The sequence below is a fragment of the Zingiber officinale genome, chromosome 5A (genome assembly GCF_018446385.1).
Source record: "Zingiber officinale cultivar Zhangliang chromosome 5A, Zo_v1.1, whole genome shotgun sequence".
Taxonomy (NCBI): Eukaryota; Viridiplantae; Streptophyta; class Magnoliopsida; order Zingiberales; family Zingiberaceae; genus Zingiber; species Zingiber officinale.
The window spans coordinates 116,045,987-116,063,307 of NC_055994.1; the positions used below are offsets into that span (position 1 = coordinate 116,045,987).

Genomic DNA, 17,321 nt, shown 5'->3' on the forward strand with positions numbered 1-17,321 from the left:
CTAGTCGGAGGCTAAACGCAAAGTATGTTACCCAAAGATTTCCAGAATAGCAGCTAAAGTACAGTGTCATCTAAAAGCACAATTAGTTTGGGCTCACTGAGAGAGAGTTAAATCTCTTTCATTCTAGAAAAGAGTTAATAAGAAATAATCCATCCATATATTATGATGAAACAAAGACTGAAAATTTTGGTTTCATATCATTTGCACTTGAGAAAATTTTAAGAAATAAACTTTAGGTGCATCTGAGCATCATTTAAAGTTTAAAGAATGCCTTAAAAAACCACGCTGCAGCAACCAACCAATTACCTAAAATGTGATTCTCATCCCAAAATAAACACAATCAAAAACCTGGGCATGATCTACTAATAAGCATCATCTTTTTCACCCACTTTACCTAGATTTTACAAACATTTTGTTTTAGAACTCATCTTCTATACACCATCAATTCTCTCTCCAAGGACAGCAAGATTAGAGATCGAATAGTTTCTCTCTCACTTCCAATGTCTCTCACTTCCAATGATGTATCTTTCAAGGTGTTAGAACTTATCTCTCTCTCTTTTGGCATCTCCTTCATCAGATTAAATGCAACATTTTCACTCATTCTCTTTCAAATCATTTTTCCTATCTTTTGTTTTATGATTGGATAATCTCTCATTCATCAAAAGAAAAAAAAAATCTCCATTTACACAACCTTCAAATTCATGTAGTTCAAATTGAATAGGAATTAAAAAAATCAAGTAAAATTTGGACAATGATGAGGGGCAAAAATCTAGTAATCCCAATATTAGAGACACACTGTTTTATTCTTATCTAAGATTTGGATATTCAAATAATAGATGAAACTGTGAACAGAGTAGAATGATGACTTCAAGGAATGGTATTGTTACTTATTCAAACTATTGTTTGATTCTATAAGCATTCAAAATTCAAGTTGACTAGCCTTAAGAAACATACTGAAAGTCAATCATACATCAAAATTCAAAGAATAAGTAGTCATGAAATAACAAAATTGATTCACTACATACCCAATATGATCCAGTCCAAGGTTGCTCCTTGTTTAGCATACTATGAATGTTATCTATAAAACAATAGATAGATTGCATATGTCACAGTGATAATAAGGAAAAGCAATATCAAAGTTTTGTGTTGGAGATTAATAAATTGACCGGTTTATAGCATTAACTACAAGAATTTCATTAAGGTGTAGTAGGAATTTAGTATTCATTGTCATTCCTCGAGAACAACAATATTCAAATGAATCATCAACATCATCAAAATCGTGTTACACTGCGTGCCTCCATGAAGCTCTAGACAATATCACTATTAATATTCAAATTTATCAAAACGGTTTTTACTCATTTTATTATCAATTGATATTGTATCTAAATTTTGATCAAAATATACAATAAATTTCACAATTTAGAATGTAACATGGAGAGAATCTGACTTTGGTGTGTTTTGGCCTTGACAAGTTTGAGTTGGGATTGACGCAATTAAATTTGTATCAATTGTTGGTTATGGTGAACAGGACCAGTGAGATTATAACTGGGATTAATTAGACTATATTATTCTAATTCCTCACCTTCCCTTTCTTGCACAAGACTGCAGTCTCCCCTTCACTCGCTCAAACAAGCACCATTCTCCTCCCACATGGTCACAAATTTGGAATTTAGGAGCATGAATCAAGTTTACTGATTCAGAGATCTCCTAGATTCAAAAAAGCTCAAGTGATAGATCTCCTCCTCAATTGGGAGATTTTGAGTGAGCTCTTGATTTGGAAATCTTCATTCAATTTGGAATCCTTTTTACATACCGTCGGCTGTGTTTCAGAAGTCATAGAGAAGATGGTGTCCATGGTGAGCCTCCCTCTCCCTCTATATCTTTTTCTTATTCTGCTGGCGCAGGATCTTCTTGTGATTTTAAAACGAGCAATCTTCCTCCTCCATTTTAAAACGAGCAACAATATATATCTCGTGCTGGGACAATCTGTGCCCTTCGCCGCTGAAGTAGTGATCAACACGGCCACAGCATCTTTCAACCTTTCTAGCAACGAGAGGCACCTCTTAGCAGCCCCCCGTTGCAAGTCGTGCGTACACAGCGACCATGGCGTATCATTTGGCAAGAGGAAGCAACTACAGAGATTTCTCGTGTCTGTTAGGCAGCAAGTTATCATATTCTAGTGGGGAATTTTGGAGGTAAGGGTTGCGGTGAGCTTCCACATGAGGAAACCAAATGAGAGATTTTTCCTAACTAGTAGAAAATACGTTGACGCTTTTCATCAAAACGCATACTTCTGCAAGCAAACAATAGATCATGAAACATAAGTAACATACAGAAGCACCTACTGGTGGAATCGAGGGTCAAAAACCTCGTAGTCGAGGAGTCCACGATCATGATGTCATTGTGCAAGGACTTCATGGCCACCAGAACATTGAAGGGTGGCTCCACCGTCGCTGCTGGCGACGAACCAGGATTCTTCTTTGCACGGGCGGATGACCGACGTTGATTGCAAGAAAGATAGTGTGGCGAGAAGCGCATTCTGGCGCCCGAATCGTGCGGCATCGTTCGGGAGGCATGGCTGCAGCAACCACGAGTCTTGTTGTGAAAGTACGGCGGCAGGGCGAGAGAGAGGGGGCGAGGAGAAAGTATTGTCGTGGCCGATGCCATTGCCGCCACAATTGTCAAAGAAAAGGATGATGACGATGCGAACTGCGCTAGCCCTGAAATATTATTCCATTTTGCATCTACATATTCGATATTATCATCTCTATTCATTATTTATTATTTATATTCATAATTCATAGATTATGTTCCAACCGGTAAATTAAAAAAGGTTCAAAATGACAAAAGATAAATACATTCGTCCTAACGTCTTCGTCAATTCATCTTAGGATTAATATAGAAACAATAAATCACATACCACTAGTTTTTAAAATAATGACTATTTTAGGATCAACACGGAAAAGATAAATTACGGGCTATTAATCTTTGGAATAGTGACCAACATATAAGGAAAATATTTACTTCGATTTTATCGATATTCGAATTCCAAATCTCATAAAAATAATATCTCATATGCTAACTAGTAGATCATCCCTAGAGGACATAAATGAAAAAGTGTTCACTTTATCCATTAGGAACGATTAAATATTCTTAGATTTGATAACATGCTAAAAAAAATCTATTAATTGTCGTTGAAATATCTTATTGCTAGTTATACTATTGAGCGAGCACCTTCTAAGTTATCATTCTTGTTTCAAAAAAAAATAATAAATCATGTATGTAATTAATTATAAAATATTCAAAAAGAAAAAAAAATAATTATAAAATATCTTTAGCTAATTATTTTGTTTCACAAGAGCAAAAGGTGAAAAAATATTTATAAAAAATTTTAAGAAAAATAAATTTGCGATAATAATAAAATTTTAAAATATTTTTAAATTTTAAAAAAAAAACAAACAATGAAGCAGGTATGATTCATGTTACATTAAAAAATTTTAACTCATAGTTATGCATTACCTCAAGGGACCCACTTGGCATACTATGTATATCGAATATAACCAAGTACAAAATCAGTAATATGGACTATGATTTTGAAATATGTTGGATATCGTAATAGTATATAAATTTATAATGGTTAATATATTTTTTTAAGAATAAAAAAATACTTAGTTATTTTTAAAAGTATGAATAATAAATTATAAATTAATTTTCTTATTATTAGATAGAGAGGGAGAAATTTACCAGAATTGTAAAGTCGTCCTTAAATAAAATTTAACTAATCAATATAAATTAATAGTGTTAGATACACGCCTCAAATATAATATATATATATATATATATATATATATATAACTCTTGGGATCAAGTGGTAAAAATTAAAGAATAAAAAATAAATTTTATTTAAGGAGATGTAAAAGTACAAATATTAAAAGAAATATATGGTAAATTGAATATACGAGATAAGATAACATCAAAGTTAAAAATAGTAGCCAAGAACATAATTGGCGAGTCAAGAGAATGACCACTATTAAATAAAAAATTTTGATGGTGAAATGAAAAAATATAGGAGAAATTAGAAGTAAAAGCAAGAAAACAGTGAGTGAGATTAAGAATGAAGCTTTCAAATTTTCAAATGCTTTATCCATAATATGATACAAAAGAAGTAAGATACATCTATAAAATAGTTAAAGCGGGAGAGAGAAAAAAAAAAAAAAAATCTTACCCAATAAAATACATTAAAAATGATTCCAATATAATATTATAGTGAAGAATAAAAAAATAAAAAAGTGAAATAAAAATTTAAATGACCAATTTAACTTAGAAAATTAAATAAGTCAAAGTAGTATAAAAATTTAAATTAATATTGGACAATTTAAATTTTGAAAGTAAAATAGACATTAAATGAAATAAAAAATTAAAAAAATAATTGAATCAAATGATAATCTAATAGAAATATAGAAATGCTCAGAAAAGCATAGTGTTAGAAAAGTATAGTATTAAATGACTTAGTTATTAAATTTAGTATTGAAAAAGAAAAAAATTATAATTAATGGAGGTAAGTATTTTAGAAGCTGGTATAAAAATAAAAATGATATATAAAATTATGTGAATTATAAAAGTATTAAATTAACAAGTCATAAACTTTGTTAAAGAATGGTAAAAAAATTAAAATGACTAAAAATTAATTTAGATTTATGTATGAAAGGTCAATAATAAAAATTATACATCTTCTTAACAACTAATTAAAAAACATTAAAAAAAAACTTACTCTTGATATTCATTAATTAAAAGAAACCTATGATAAAGTTTTGCCGAAAATTTAGATACATATGAGAATCTAATAACAAAGAAGATCATGCCTATGCCTTCTGATGTTACTACCAAATTTCATAATACATGTACCAATGAGGCTTTCAATGGAATCATCCATCTCTTTTGGCATTGAAAGAAGCATTTGATTATATGTTCTCAACTTGTGAAGAATTTTATCAAGGCTTTACATTAATTAGTGTGACCCTCTCTTAACGAAGCAAAGGTGATTTCGCTCATCCAATGACTCTTCATCGCCAATCCCATAGTGAGATAAAAGGAAATAAATCACATACCAATAGCCTCCTAGGTGGGAGGATATTTAACCCTTAGGAGAATAAACACTACACAGAAATCTGTTCTTACCTAATAAAATAGCTCTACTATCCCAGTATTAACTCGGCAACACCGTGGGAATAGTGTAACCCTTTCTTAAGCATATGTAGGGTATTGCTCGCCGGGTCGTCTCAAGGTTTCATGAGACCCTAGGCCAAAAAACTTAGGTCTTAAATAATTTTATTTTAAAAAAAAAAAAATTCCCCCTCATCCTTTTTCATTCGGACTTGGGACCGACAATGGTGGGTTTAATTTTTTTTTTAAAAAAATAAATATTAATTTAAAAGTAAATTTTTATGTAAAATTTAGTTTTCTAGCTTTTTGAGATGCAAAATTATTAATTAAAATTTTATATTCAAGTTTTGATAATAAATTTTTTTCAATTGATAAAATTGCTAGATTATTTAATCTTTCTTGAGACATTGTTGAACGTAAATAAGATTTTATTAATTTTAATTTTGAAAAACTTCTTCCTGCCGAAGCTACACTAACAGGTATAGTTAATAATATTCTATAAGCTATCCATACATTAGGAAAAGAATTTAATTTTTTTAGAAGGTTCAATACCTCAAATGCGGTTTTTAATTCTGGATTTATTATTTCTTTTAAAACTTTTAATTCTAAAAATAAATCTAAACCATCAATATCAGATAACATGTCATGTGTTAAAAAAAATTCAAGATTTAAACATTTTATTTTTAAAAAATTATCATTGAGCAATTTTAAATTTTCTATGTCATATAAAAAAATAAAATTATCTTCGTATATTTTAAATTATTCAAATCTAAAGTGAAGAAATAGCATGGTCGATAATATAATTAAAATAATTAATTTTAAAAGATTCTTCAGGTGAAAGCTTCACCTCATTAATTTTATTCTCATCAAATCGTTTATTTCTTCTAATTACACGTTTTTAATGAAATTTTGGTTCTATATTTATTTCATTCGCAATCTCTTTAGCAGAAATCACAGCATATGATCCTGTTCGAACCAAGGGTCAACGAACGCTGGGGATGAGGCGCTCCTTGCTGGGTCCTCGAGTGCTCCGGTGAACCTGCAGCAAAACCGAGCCGAGAGGGGGTCCCGGCGACGGCCCTCCGACGCTCAAGTCAGGCGAGGAATAACAAGAAGGTGGTCTCCAGATCAAGATTTCTCATACCTCCGGTGAAGAAATGGAGGCCTTATATAGACCTCCCGAAGAAGCCTGGGCGCACCAATCAAAGTAACCACCTGCCTTTGACCATGCCCAGGTATGGGTCTGTCAGAAGGGCCATGCCCAGATATGGATATGTCAGGAAGATGTCCATGAGGCCATACTGCTACTGTATCAACCTTTCCATGATGTGACGGCAAGGTCCTCCATCGTGCGATCTTGTGTACGGCCTAATCATCAGACATGCTTTAGCTGATATCCCATATCCCGAGCCGAGCGCATAGGCCGCTCGGCCCCTTTGTACCCTCGCCCTTATCTTGGCCAAACGGACAACCCGCTCGGCCCTTCGTTTCCAGCCGAGCGGCATCCCGCTCGGCCCTTCGATCCTCCTGCCTTGGCGTCGGAAACCCAAACCCTTGGATGGGTTATGTCTAGCTCCGCTCGGACTTACTCAGCTGCTCGGCGTGGCCATTAACCGCTTAGTCAGCCCTTCATCGGTCCTCAAGCTGAGACCCTTCAGGAAATGGGTCCCCCATTCTTACCGCCGGATCACTTGCCTTCCCTTCAAGTCTAGTCGAAGGAGGCAGTGAGTCCGACTGACTGGACTATATGTGTCCGAGCGGGCGGTCGCCGCCTTTCCGTAGCTTATAATATCCCTGGGGCCGTTCGGCCCTTCTGTCAAATTCAGCCGTTCGGCTCTTCATTCCGGTTGTCTTGTCGCTCAACATGGATGTTTGCTTGTCTAGATCTTCTCGAAAATCACGCAAATCTTCTCCATTAAGTCGAAGCATGCGCGGTATGGGCGCATTAATTGTGCCTGGCGACAGAGCGCCACGTGGCTCTTCTCGCGTGGCGGTGATGATCCGTACGATGGGACGCTGGTCATTTTGAAACGGACGGCTAGATGATGACTTCGTCTTCCGTGACCTGCATCCGACGGACGAGGCTGACCAGCCTCGTTCGTATAAAGCCCTCGTCTTCGCCTTTTACGCCGCATTTTCTGTTTCATCGCGTATTCTCCGTCGAAGGTGCCCGCTGCTGCTGCATCATTCCGGCCGTCCCAGCTCTCGCCTCTTGGTGGTCTTCGGCTCTTTGGTGATCCTTTCTGTCTACCTTCCCTCAGTAAGCTTCTCCCTTCCCTTACAAGGCCTTCCCAACTTGTTCTGCCTCCTTTGTTCACATTCCTTCGATTTCTCGCTGTCTTTTTGCTCCTTCGAGATGGCAAGCTCCTCCGAACCCGCTGTTGGTGTTCACGGCCCTTGGTACCTGACCATGGAGAGTCGGTTTGATGAGGAGGGTGCTCGGTGCCTTGTTCGGACATATGGGATTCCCGATAACTATGAAATAGTTGTAGCCAACCCGACTGATCGGCCCCATGACCCCCCGATCGGCACCATTTGTTTTTTTCTAGACCAATTCCAGGGCGGCCTTAGATTTCCTACCCATCCCTTTATTTTAGAGGTTTGCAACTATTTTCGCATCCCGCTTGGCCAACTTGTGCCGAATTCCTTTAGATTGCTGAGCGGGGTGGTCGTCCTCTTTAAACTGCACAGTATCCCTCTTGACCCTAAAATATTCCACTTCTTTTTCTACCCTAAACAATCCGAGTTGGGCACTTTCATTTTCCAGAGTAGAATAGGCTTTAAATTTTTTGATAATATGTCGACCTCCAACAAGCATTGGAAAGAATTTTTCTTCTAAATCCGACTTCCCGAGCGGCCAGCCTTTCGAACCAAATGGCAAACCGCCGTGCCGACTCAGCCGGAGCTCGGCAAATTCAGAAGCAACCCGGCATATCTTCATGCGGCGAACTGGTTGTCCGGTCAGCGGTACAAGATAGACCAGTTGCTTCTCAAGGGGGTGTTGTATATTTTTGGGTTATCTCCCGTTCGGGCCAATCTTCCCTACCGTATGGGTAAGAGACTCTTTACTCCCTTCACCTTTTTTATCTAACTGATTTTAATTTCTTCTATTGCAGCTGAAGTCATGTGGCGTTCCAAGGCTACCGCTCATCTGAAACTGAAGGCCGTGGAAATTGAGGCGGCCACCAAAAAGGAGCTCGCTGAGCGGGGTCTCATCCCCAGCCGCCCGGCAGATGCGGGAGAGGGGGGGGCGCAGTCCGCCCCTGAAACAGATGCTGCCACATCCGCTTCAACGGAGGTTGAGGCGGATCCTGTTTCCTCAGCCCCCGCCGAGCTGGGGGTCCCTCAAGTCGGGGATCCACCGCTGGAAGTTCGGCGAAAGCGTCGAAGGGACTCCAGCCTTCCGCCACCACAAGAGGGAGCACCACAGGTGCCGATCGGCGTAACTTCGCCTGCTCGCACGCCATCACAGATCGGGACTCCAGGGGCCTCGCCTACCGCACAGCCTTCCGGCTCTCCTCCCCGGACTCGTCGCCGTTTACGTCGGTTGGGCGAAACTTCCACCATAGGGGAGTCTTCGCAACAAGCGGCTGCAACTGAAGAAGCGCCGTCCGGCCATCCGACCATCAAGACCACCCTCCGATTCCCATTGGAGGAATATTTACTGTCTGCCGATCGACCATCGAGCCCTGTTCACGAAATAACCTTGACGGGTCTGCTCGCCAAGCTTTTTGAGGACGCCCAGATTCAGGTTGCCCTCATAACGCCCAAGCAGCTCGGCGATAACAATATGCAGCAGGTCACACAGGTAAATTCATCTTTCTTCATGTGCCATGCTATTGTTTGACTCCTGATTTTATTATTTCCTTGTAGCGTTGGGCTAAGCAAATCGCCACCAGCCACCGGCTGGGCGAGCTGGAGGATCTCCTGGAAAAACTCCAAGTATCAGGGGGTCCATCGGCCGAGCGGGAGAAACAAACTCTCGAGGCCGAACAGAAGAAGACTGCTGATCTGGCTGCAGAGGTGGCCCGACTCGAAGACTTGGTGAAGAAGCGGGACGGGGACGTGAAACGCGCCAGTGGCCGGAAGAGGCGGGCGATTGCTGATCTGGATAAAATGAAAGTTGAAGTCCGGTCCTTAGATGAGCAATCTAAAAAGCTAGAGGCCGAGCTGAATGCCGAGCGGGAGATCCGTTCGGCCGAACACACAAAAGCTGCGATGGACTTGAAGGCAGTCCAAGATTCCCTAATTGCCTCCCGGGCGGTGCTTAAAAGGTATAAGGAGGGAGAGCCGAGTCGCTTAGCAGCGGCGCGCCAAGAATATCTCCACTCGGAGCGGTTCGGCGCGAAATTCGGCGACAATGTCTCTTCTACATTCGCCGAAGCGGTCAAGGTCACCCTGGCGTACCTGAAGAAGGGTGGCCACCTTCCCGAGGGAATGCATATTCCCGCCTCCGACCTAGCGGCCATGATTGATGACATCCCGGACGCCTTTTTTAATTTTGAAGACCCGGAGTGAGGTGAGTTCTTTCAAGTGCTTTTTGTATTTCATCCGCTCGGCGGATGCAAAAACTTTATTGTACGTGCCGTTCGGCTCCCTTATGCGCCTTGTATTTTTTGTTTGCCTTTCATTGCCCCTTTTTAATGCGTTGCTGCTCATTCGTATAATCTGTTGGGCTCCCCGGGTTTCCTACTAAATGACCGATCGGGTTAATCAATTGACTCGCTTCCTCAAAATCACTTAGCGCTTAACCATATTGTTTGCACTTAGCACTTAACCATACTGCTTGCATTCAGTGCACGCGAAGTATTGGCAAATCGACGGCTGACCGGCATTAATCAATCTGGTACTTGTGAACGATCATGAGCTCGTCGGCGTGGATGTTTATAGTCGATCGGCGCGGCTCTCGATCTTTAACGACGGTGCTCGTCGGCGCGGATGTTTATAGCCGATCGGCGCGGCTCTCGATTTTTAACGACGGTGCTCGTCGGCGCGGATGTTTATAGCCGGTCGGCGCGGCTCTCGATTTTTAACGACGGTGCTCGTCGGCGCGGTTATTTATAGCCGGTCGGTGCGGCTCTCGATTTTTAACGACGGTGCTCGTCGGCGCGGTTATTTATAGCCGGTCGCGCCTCGATTTTAACGACGGTGCTCGTCGGTAGCGGTTATTTATAGCCGGTCGGTGCGGCTCTCGATTTTAACGACGGTGCTCGTCGGCGGGCGGTTATTTATAGCCGGTCGGTGCGGCTCTCGATTTTTGGTCGGCGCGGATGTTTATAGGCGGTCGGCGCGGCTCGTGCTCGTCGTCGCGGATGTTTATAGCCGATCGGCGCGGCTCGATCTTTAACGACGGTGCTCGTAGGGGTATTTATAGCGGTCGGCGCGGCTCTCGATTTTAACGGCGGTGCTCGTCGGCGCGGTTATTTATAGCGGCTCTCGATTTTAACGACGGTGCTCGTCGGCGCGGATGTTTATAGCCGGTCGGCGCGGCTCGATTTTTAACGGCGGTGCCGTCGGCGCGGATGTTTATAGCCGGGCGGCGCGGCTTTACGTGCTCGTCGGCGCGGTTATTATAGCCGGTCGCGCGGCTCTCGATTTTTAACGCGGAGATTTATAGCCGGCGGCTCTCGATCTTTAACGACGGTGCTCGTCGGCGCGGTTATTTATAGCCGGTCGGCGCGGCTCTCGATTTTTAACGACGGTGCTCGTCGGCGCGGATGTTTATAGCCGGTCGGCGCGGCTCTACGGTTTAACGTCTGGGCTAGACGGCCTTCAAGGCTAACTCCTTACCAGGTCGAGCGACCTTGGCCTTCATAACTTATCTCGCGTTTGGACAGTCTTTGTGCCCGGCCGAGCGGCACGGGTTATTTGCTTGCGAGTCCGTCGGCGGGATGTTTACTATCGCGGCTCTCGATCTTTAACGACGGTGCTCGTCGGCGCGGTTATTTATAGCCGGTCGACGCGGCTCTCGATTTTTAACGACGGTGCTCGTCGGCGCGGAAATTTATAGCCGGTCGGCTCGTTTTTAACGACGGTGCTCGTCGGCGCGGATGTTTATACCCGATTCGATTTTTAACGGCGGTGCTCGTCGGTTATTTATAGCCGGTCGGCTCGGCTCTCGACGGAGCGGTTATTTATAGCCGGTCGGCGGCTCTCGATTTTAACGACGGTGCTCGTCGCGGTTATTTATAGCCGGTCGGCGGTTTAACGTCTGGGCTAGACGACTATTTATAGTCGCCGGAGCGGCTCTCGATTTTAACGATGGTGCTCGCCGATTTTCGCTCGGATAATCGGCGCGGCTCTCGATTTTTAACGACGGTGCTCGTCGGCGCGGATGTTTATAGCCGATCGGCGCGACTCTCGATCTTTAACGACGGTGCTCGTCGGCGCGGCTCTCGATTTTTAACGACGGTGCTCGTCGGCGCGGATGTTTATAGCCGGTCGGCGCGGCTCTCGATTTTTAACGACGGTGCTCGTCGGCGCGGATGTTTATAGCCGATCGGCGCGGCTCTCGATCTTTAACGACGGTGCTCGTCGGCGCGGTTATTTATAGCCGGTCGGCGCGGCTCTCGATTTTTAACGACGGTGCTCGTCGGCGCGGTTATTTATAGCCGGTCGGCGCGGCTCTACGGTTTAACGTCTGGGCTAGACGGCGCGGTTATTTATAGCCGGTCGGCGCGGCTCTACGGTTTAACGTCTTGGCTAGACGGCCTTCAAGGCTAACTCCTTACCAGGTCGAGCGACCTTGGCCTTCATAACTTATCTCGCGCTTGAACAGTCTTTGTGCTCGGCCGAACGACATGGGTCATTTGCTTGCGAACCTAATCGGCTGGGAGGCCTTCACTTATTCGGGTGCTTGGCTCGGATAATCCATATGCCCCTTTTACCCAGCTTGGAGAACGTACTCCTGGCCGAACGGCTCAGGGTCTGCTTCGAGCATTTTGGCTCGGATAATTTATCTCCATCCGGAAGGTACTGGGTCTTTGATCCTCGAGCGCTTGGCTCGACCCATTTACCTCCGGCTAAGCGGCTCGTGGCCTTCGTTTCTTGCCAATGCCTTATATTTGTTCTCTTGATTCTTCATTTCTGCATTTCCAGTATTAGTTGAAAAAAGTACATAGGATGATTTACATTGGCACACCTTTCACCCCGCCCGGTAAGGCTGGAGGTGGTTCGCGCTCCACGGCCTATCTAACTGCCGACCGTCCTCATCCTCCAAATAATACGCGCCCGAGCGGAGCTTTTCGATGATTTTGAAGGGACCTGCCCACGGAGCTTCAAGCTTGCCGACGTCGCCGACCGGCTTGACTTTCTTCCAGACAAGGTCGCCGACCTGGAATGATCTGGGGATGACGCGCCGGTTGTAGTTTTGCTTCATCCGTTGACGGTACGCCATCAGCCGAACGGATGCCTTGGCACGCTCTTCGTCGACCAAATCCAGCTCCATATTCCTCCGCTCGGCGTTGCCTTCATCATAACACTGGACCCGGATGGACTCAACGCCGACCTCAACCGGAATGACCGCTTCACCTCCGTACACCAGATGAAAAGGTGTAACGCCCGTTCCTTCCTTAGGAGTTGTTCGGATGGCCCATAAAACGCTCGGCACTTCATCTGGCCAACTTCCTCCCAAGTGGTTGAGCCGAGCGCGCAGGATACGGAGAATTTCCCGGTTGGCCACTTCAGCTTGACCGTTGCTCTGAGGATAGGCCACGGATGTGAAATGTTGCTCAATGCCGTAGCTCTTGCACCAATCCTCTAACATCTTCCCTGTGAACTGCCGCCCGTTGTCGGACACTAGTCGACGAGGGATGCCGAAACGACAAATGATGTGTTGCCAGATGAATTTTTTAACCATTTGTTCAGTGATCTTTGCCAGCGGCTCGGCTTCCACCCATTTGGAGAAATAGTCGACCGCCACTAGTAAAAATTTCCTTTGTCCGGACGCCATCGGAAATGGACCGACAATATCCATTCCCCATTGGTCGAACGGGCATGAAACGCTTGACGCCTTCATTTCTTCGGCCGGTCGGTGGGAGAAGTTGTGATACTTCTGGCATGAAAGGCAGGTAGATACTGTCCGGCGTCTGTTTGTAAAGTTGGCCAAAAGTATCCGGCCAAGAGGATCTTCTTGACCAATGAGCGCCCGCCCGGATGACCCCCGCATGATCCTTGATGTACTTCCTGGAGGATGTAAGCTGAGTCCTCCGAGCTTACACATTTCAGCAATGGGCGCGAGAAAGCTTTCTTGTAAAGCTGATCTCCAATGAGTGTAAACCGACCGGCTCTTCTCCTGAGGAGTCGGGCTGCATATTCATCGGAGGGTGTGGTGCCCGAACGGAGGAATTCTATAATAGGTGTCCTCCAGTCGCTTGGAAACGTGAGGCCTTGCATCCGATCGACGTGTGCCACCAGCAGTACTTTTTCAATTGGTTGCTGAATGGCAACTGGTGTTATTGAACTTGCGAGTTTGGCTAACTCGTCTGCTGCCTGGTTCTCCGTTCGGGGGATCTTCTGTATAAGAACCTCTCGGAAAGTAGCTTTGAGTTTTTCAAAGGCCTCAACGTAGAGTTTAAGCCGAACACTGTTGATTTCAAAGGTGCCAGAAAGTTGTTGAGCGGCCAACTGTGAGTCCGAATAGAGAGTCACCCGACCGGCACCCACATGCCGGGCTGCCTGCAATCCGGTTATGAGGGCCTCATACTCTGCTTCGTTGTTGGTAGCTTTGTAATCCAGCCGGACGGATAGGTGCATCTTCTCTTCTTGAGGTGAGAGCAGCAATATTCCAATCCCGCTTCCGAGCCGAGTAGAGGACCCATCCACATATATTCTCCACATAGCTTCCGGCTCTGGCCTTTGCACTTCGGTCACAAAATCAGCCAGGGATTGGGCTTTGATCGCCGAGCGGGGTTGATATTGGATGTCAAATTCACTTAATTCTGTCGTCCACTTGATGAGCCGTCCGGACGCTTCTGGATTTAACAGTACTCTTCCGAGTGGACTGTTCGTCCGGACAATGATGGTGTGAGCCAAGAAATACGGTCGAAGGCGCCGAGCGGCTAGAACTAAAGCAAAGGCCAACTTCTCGAGCCCGGTGTAACGAGATTCAGCATCTTTTAAAATGTGGCTTAGAAAATACACCGGCTGCTCTTCGCCGCTTGCCCTCACAAGTGCTGAGCCTACAGCATGCTCAGTTGACGACAAATAAATATACAGTGACTCACCCCCGATCGGCTTGGCTAGCACTGGCAGAGAATTAAGATATGTCTTCAATTCTCCGAAAGCTCGGTCACATTCTTCATCCCACTGGAATTTAGTAGCCTTGCGCAGGATCTTGAAGAATGGAAGGCTCCGGTCGGTGGTTTTGGAGATGAATCTGGACAAAGAGTTATCCGGCCGGTCAACCGCTGCACTTCCCTTGTGTTTCTAGGAGGAAGCATGTCTTGCAGAGCTTTCACCTTGCTGGGGTTGGCTTCAATTCCCCGCTCGGTAACTATATATCCCAAGAAACGCCCTCCTTTTGCTCCGAAGAGGCACTTTTGGGGATTTAGCTTGACTCCATATTTGCGAAGCGTTCGGAAGGTTTCTTCCATGTCCTCGAAGAGATCGGCCGCTCGGACGGATTTGATAAGAATGTCGTCCACATAGACTTCCAGATTACGCCCGATCTGCTCCTTGAACACCTTGTTCATCAAGCGTTGATAGGTGGCCCCGGCATTTTTCAATCCGAACGGCATCACATTATAGCAATATGTGCCGTCGGCCGTTACGAAGCTTACTTTTTCTTGATCTTCCCGGGCGAGCGGCACTTGATGATATCCTTGATAGGCGTCAAGCATGCAAATTAATTCGCAGCCGGCCGTAGAGTCCACCAGCTGATCTATCCGGGGCAGAGGATAGAAGTCCTTGGGGCATGCTTTGTTCAAATCCCGAAAGTCAATGCAGACTCTCCACTTGCCGCCCGGCTTGGAGACCAATACCACGTTGGCCAGCCAGCTCGGGAACTGCACCTCGCGTATGTGGCCGGCCTCCAGAAGTTTTTCTACTTCCGCCCGGATTATAGCATTCTGCTCGGCACTGAAATCCCTTTTTCTCTGCTTCACTGGCCGAGCATCCGGTCGGACATGCAATTCATGCTGCGCTAGGCTTGGTGAAACCCCGGGCAACTCATCTGTCGACCAGACGAAGATATCATGATTTCGTTGGAGACATTGGATCAGTTCCTTCTTCTGTTCCTCCTCCAGATCAGAGGCGATAAAAGTTGTAGCCTCCGATCGGGTCGGGTGAATCTGTACTTCCTCTTTTTCTTCATAAATTAAAGAGGGCGACTTTTCAGTGATGGCATTTACCTCGATTCGGGGTGCCTTCCGAGCAGAGTTGGATTCTGCTCGGACCATCTCGATATAGCATCGCCGAGCTGCTAACTGATCACCCCGTACTTCTCCCACTTGGTCTTCGACGGGGAACTTCATCTTCTAATGGAAGGTGGAGACGACCGCCCGAAACTCACTGAGCGCCGGTCGTCCCAAAATGACGTTGTATGATGAGGGAGAGTCCACCACCACGAAATTTGCTGTTCGCGTCCTCCTGAGCGGCTCTTCCCCCAATGAGATAGCCAGCCGTATTTGTCCGACCGGCTGCACTTCGTTACCCGTGAACCCGTAGAGCGGCGTTATCATGGGCAGCAACTCGGCTCGATCAATTTGCAGCTGATCGAACACCTTCTTGAATATAATGTTGACCGAGCTCCCTGTGTCAACAAATACGCGATGAATAGTATAATTTGTTATTACCGCTTTGATGAGCAGAGCGTCGTCGTGGGGCACGTCTATTCCTTCTAAGTCTCCGGGCCCGAAAGTGATTTCCGGTCCACTTGCCCGCTCTTGGCTACAACCAACTGCGTGGATCTGTAGCTGCCGGACGCCCGCCTTTCTGGCTCGGTTGGAGTCTCCCCCGGTCGGCCCGCCAGCAATAACGTTAATCTCGCCCCGGGAAGTATTGCTTCTGTTTTCCTCTTCCCGAGCGGACGGTCGTGACCGTTCTCTGGACGCCCGGCGATTCTCCTGTCTCGGAGATCGGTGTTGATCGGGTGTCTGTTGATGTCGCCTTTCAGTGCGGGTCCGGTCAGCTTCATGGGTCCTTTGTCTCCTGTCGATGGGAGGAGACTGTCGTTCGGCATTCCTGGGAACAGGATTGGCCACGAAGGGAAGACTTCGACAATCCTTCGTGTTGTGCGTATTCGTCTGGTGGAAGGAGCAGAACATAGGGGTCCACCTCTTTTTTGGCTTGGGCCGAGCGGCAGCCACTTCTTGTACGTGCGACCTGGCGTGGGGGGATCGGATTGCTTCAGCTTTCGGTCATCTAGGTGGCTGCTGAGCGGCGTGTTGTTTCCGCTCGGCATGAATAGGTGCCCGCTCGGTGGGAGTTTCCTTTTTCCGGGCGGCTTGTGCTTCTTCCACGTTTATGTATTTGTTGGCCCGATGTAGCATATGATCATAATCTCGGGGCGGCTTTCGGATGAGCGACCGGAAGAAGTCCCCATCCACAAGGCCCTGAGTGAAGGCATTCATCATCGTCTCCGATGTGGCCGTTGGGATATCCATCACCACTTGGTTGAATCGCTGGATGTAGGCTCGAAGCGATTCTCTCGACTCTTGCTTGATGGCAAACAAGCTGACACTTGTCTTCTGATAACGCCGACTGCTAGCGAAGTGGTGGAGGAAGGCCGTTCGGAAGTCCTTGAAGCTAGTGATGGATCCGTCCAGCAGCCTCCGAAACCACCGTTGAGCCGATCCCGAGAGAGTTGTAAGGAAGACGCGGCACTTTACTCCATCTGTATATTGATGGAGCGTAGCCGTGTTATCAAACTTACCCAGATGATCATCCGGGTCCGTTGTTCCGTTGTACTCGCCGATCGTCGGAGGCACGTAGTGCTTGGGTAGAGGGTCTCGTAGAATAACCTCCGAGAATTGACGATTGATCCGCTCGGGAGATGAGTCCGCTCGGGGAGCTTTCCCCTTCCTGTCATCCCGCCTTGGCATTTCGTCTGAAGAAGAGCCTCTATCTCTTCGAGCTGGTGCGGCTTCAGGGGTGCGAAATAAGGCCCGATGGAATGCGACGGTGGCTTGAGGTGCTTCCGCTCGGCCACCAAACGCAGA

General features: G+C 45.5%; 1 protein-coding gene across 2 annotated transcripts in view; it reads right to left on the reverse strand.

Annotated features, from left to right (window-relative positions):
- LOC121981442 overlaps positions 1 to 2,736 on the reverse strand; it is a 51,752-nt gene extending 49,016 nt beyond the window's left edge. Inside the window, exons 1-3 of one of the 2 annotated variants that reach the window (XM_042533963.1) lie at positions 2,369 to 2,507; positions 1,583 to 2,293; positions 1,026 to 1,078 (exon numbers count right to left, since the gene is read on the reverse strand). In XM_042533963.1, coding sequence (XP_042389897.1) covers positions 1,026 to 1,064 — 39 coding nt within the window. In that variant the 5' untranslated portion in view covers positions 1,065 to 1,078; positions 1,583 to 2,293; positions 2,369 to 2,507. Of the gene's footprint in view, positions 1 to 1,025; positions 1,079 to 1,582; positions 2,294 to 2,345 lie in introns of both variants that reach the window. The other variant, XM_042533962.1, reaches the window with a different exon arrangement.
- Between the last annotated feature and the right edge of the window lie 14,585 nt (positions 2,737 to 17,321).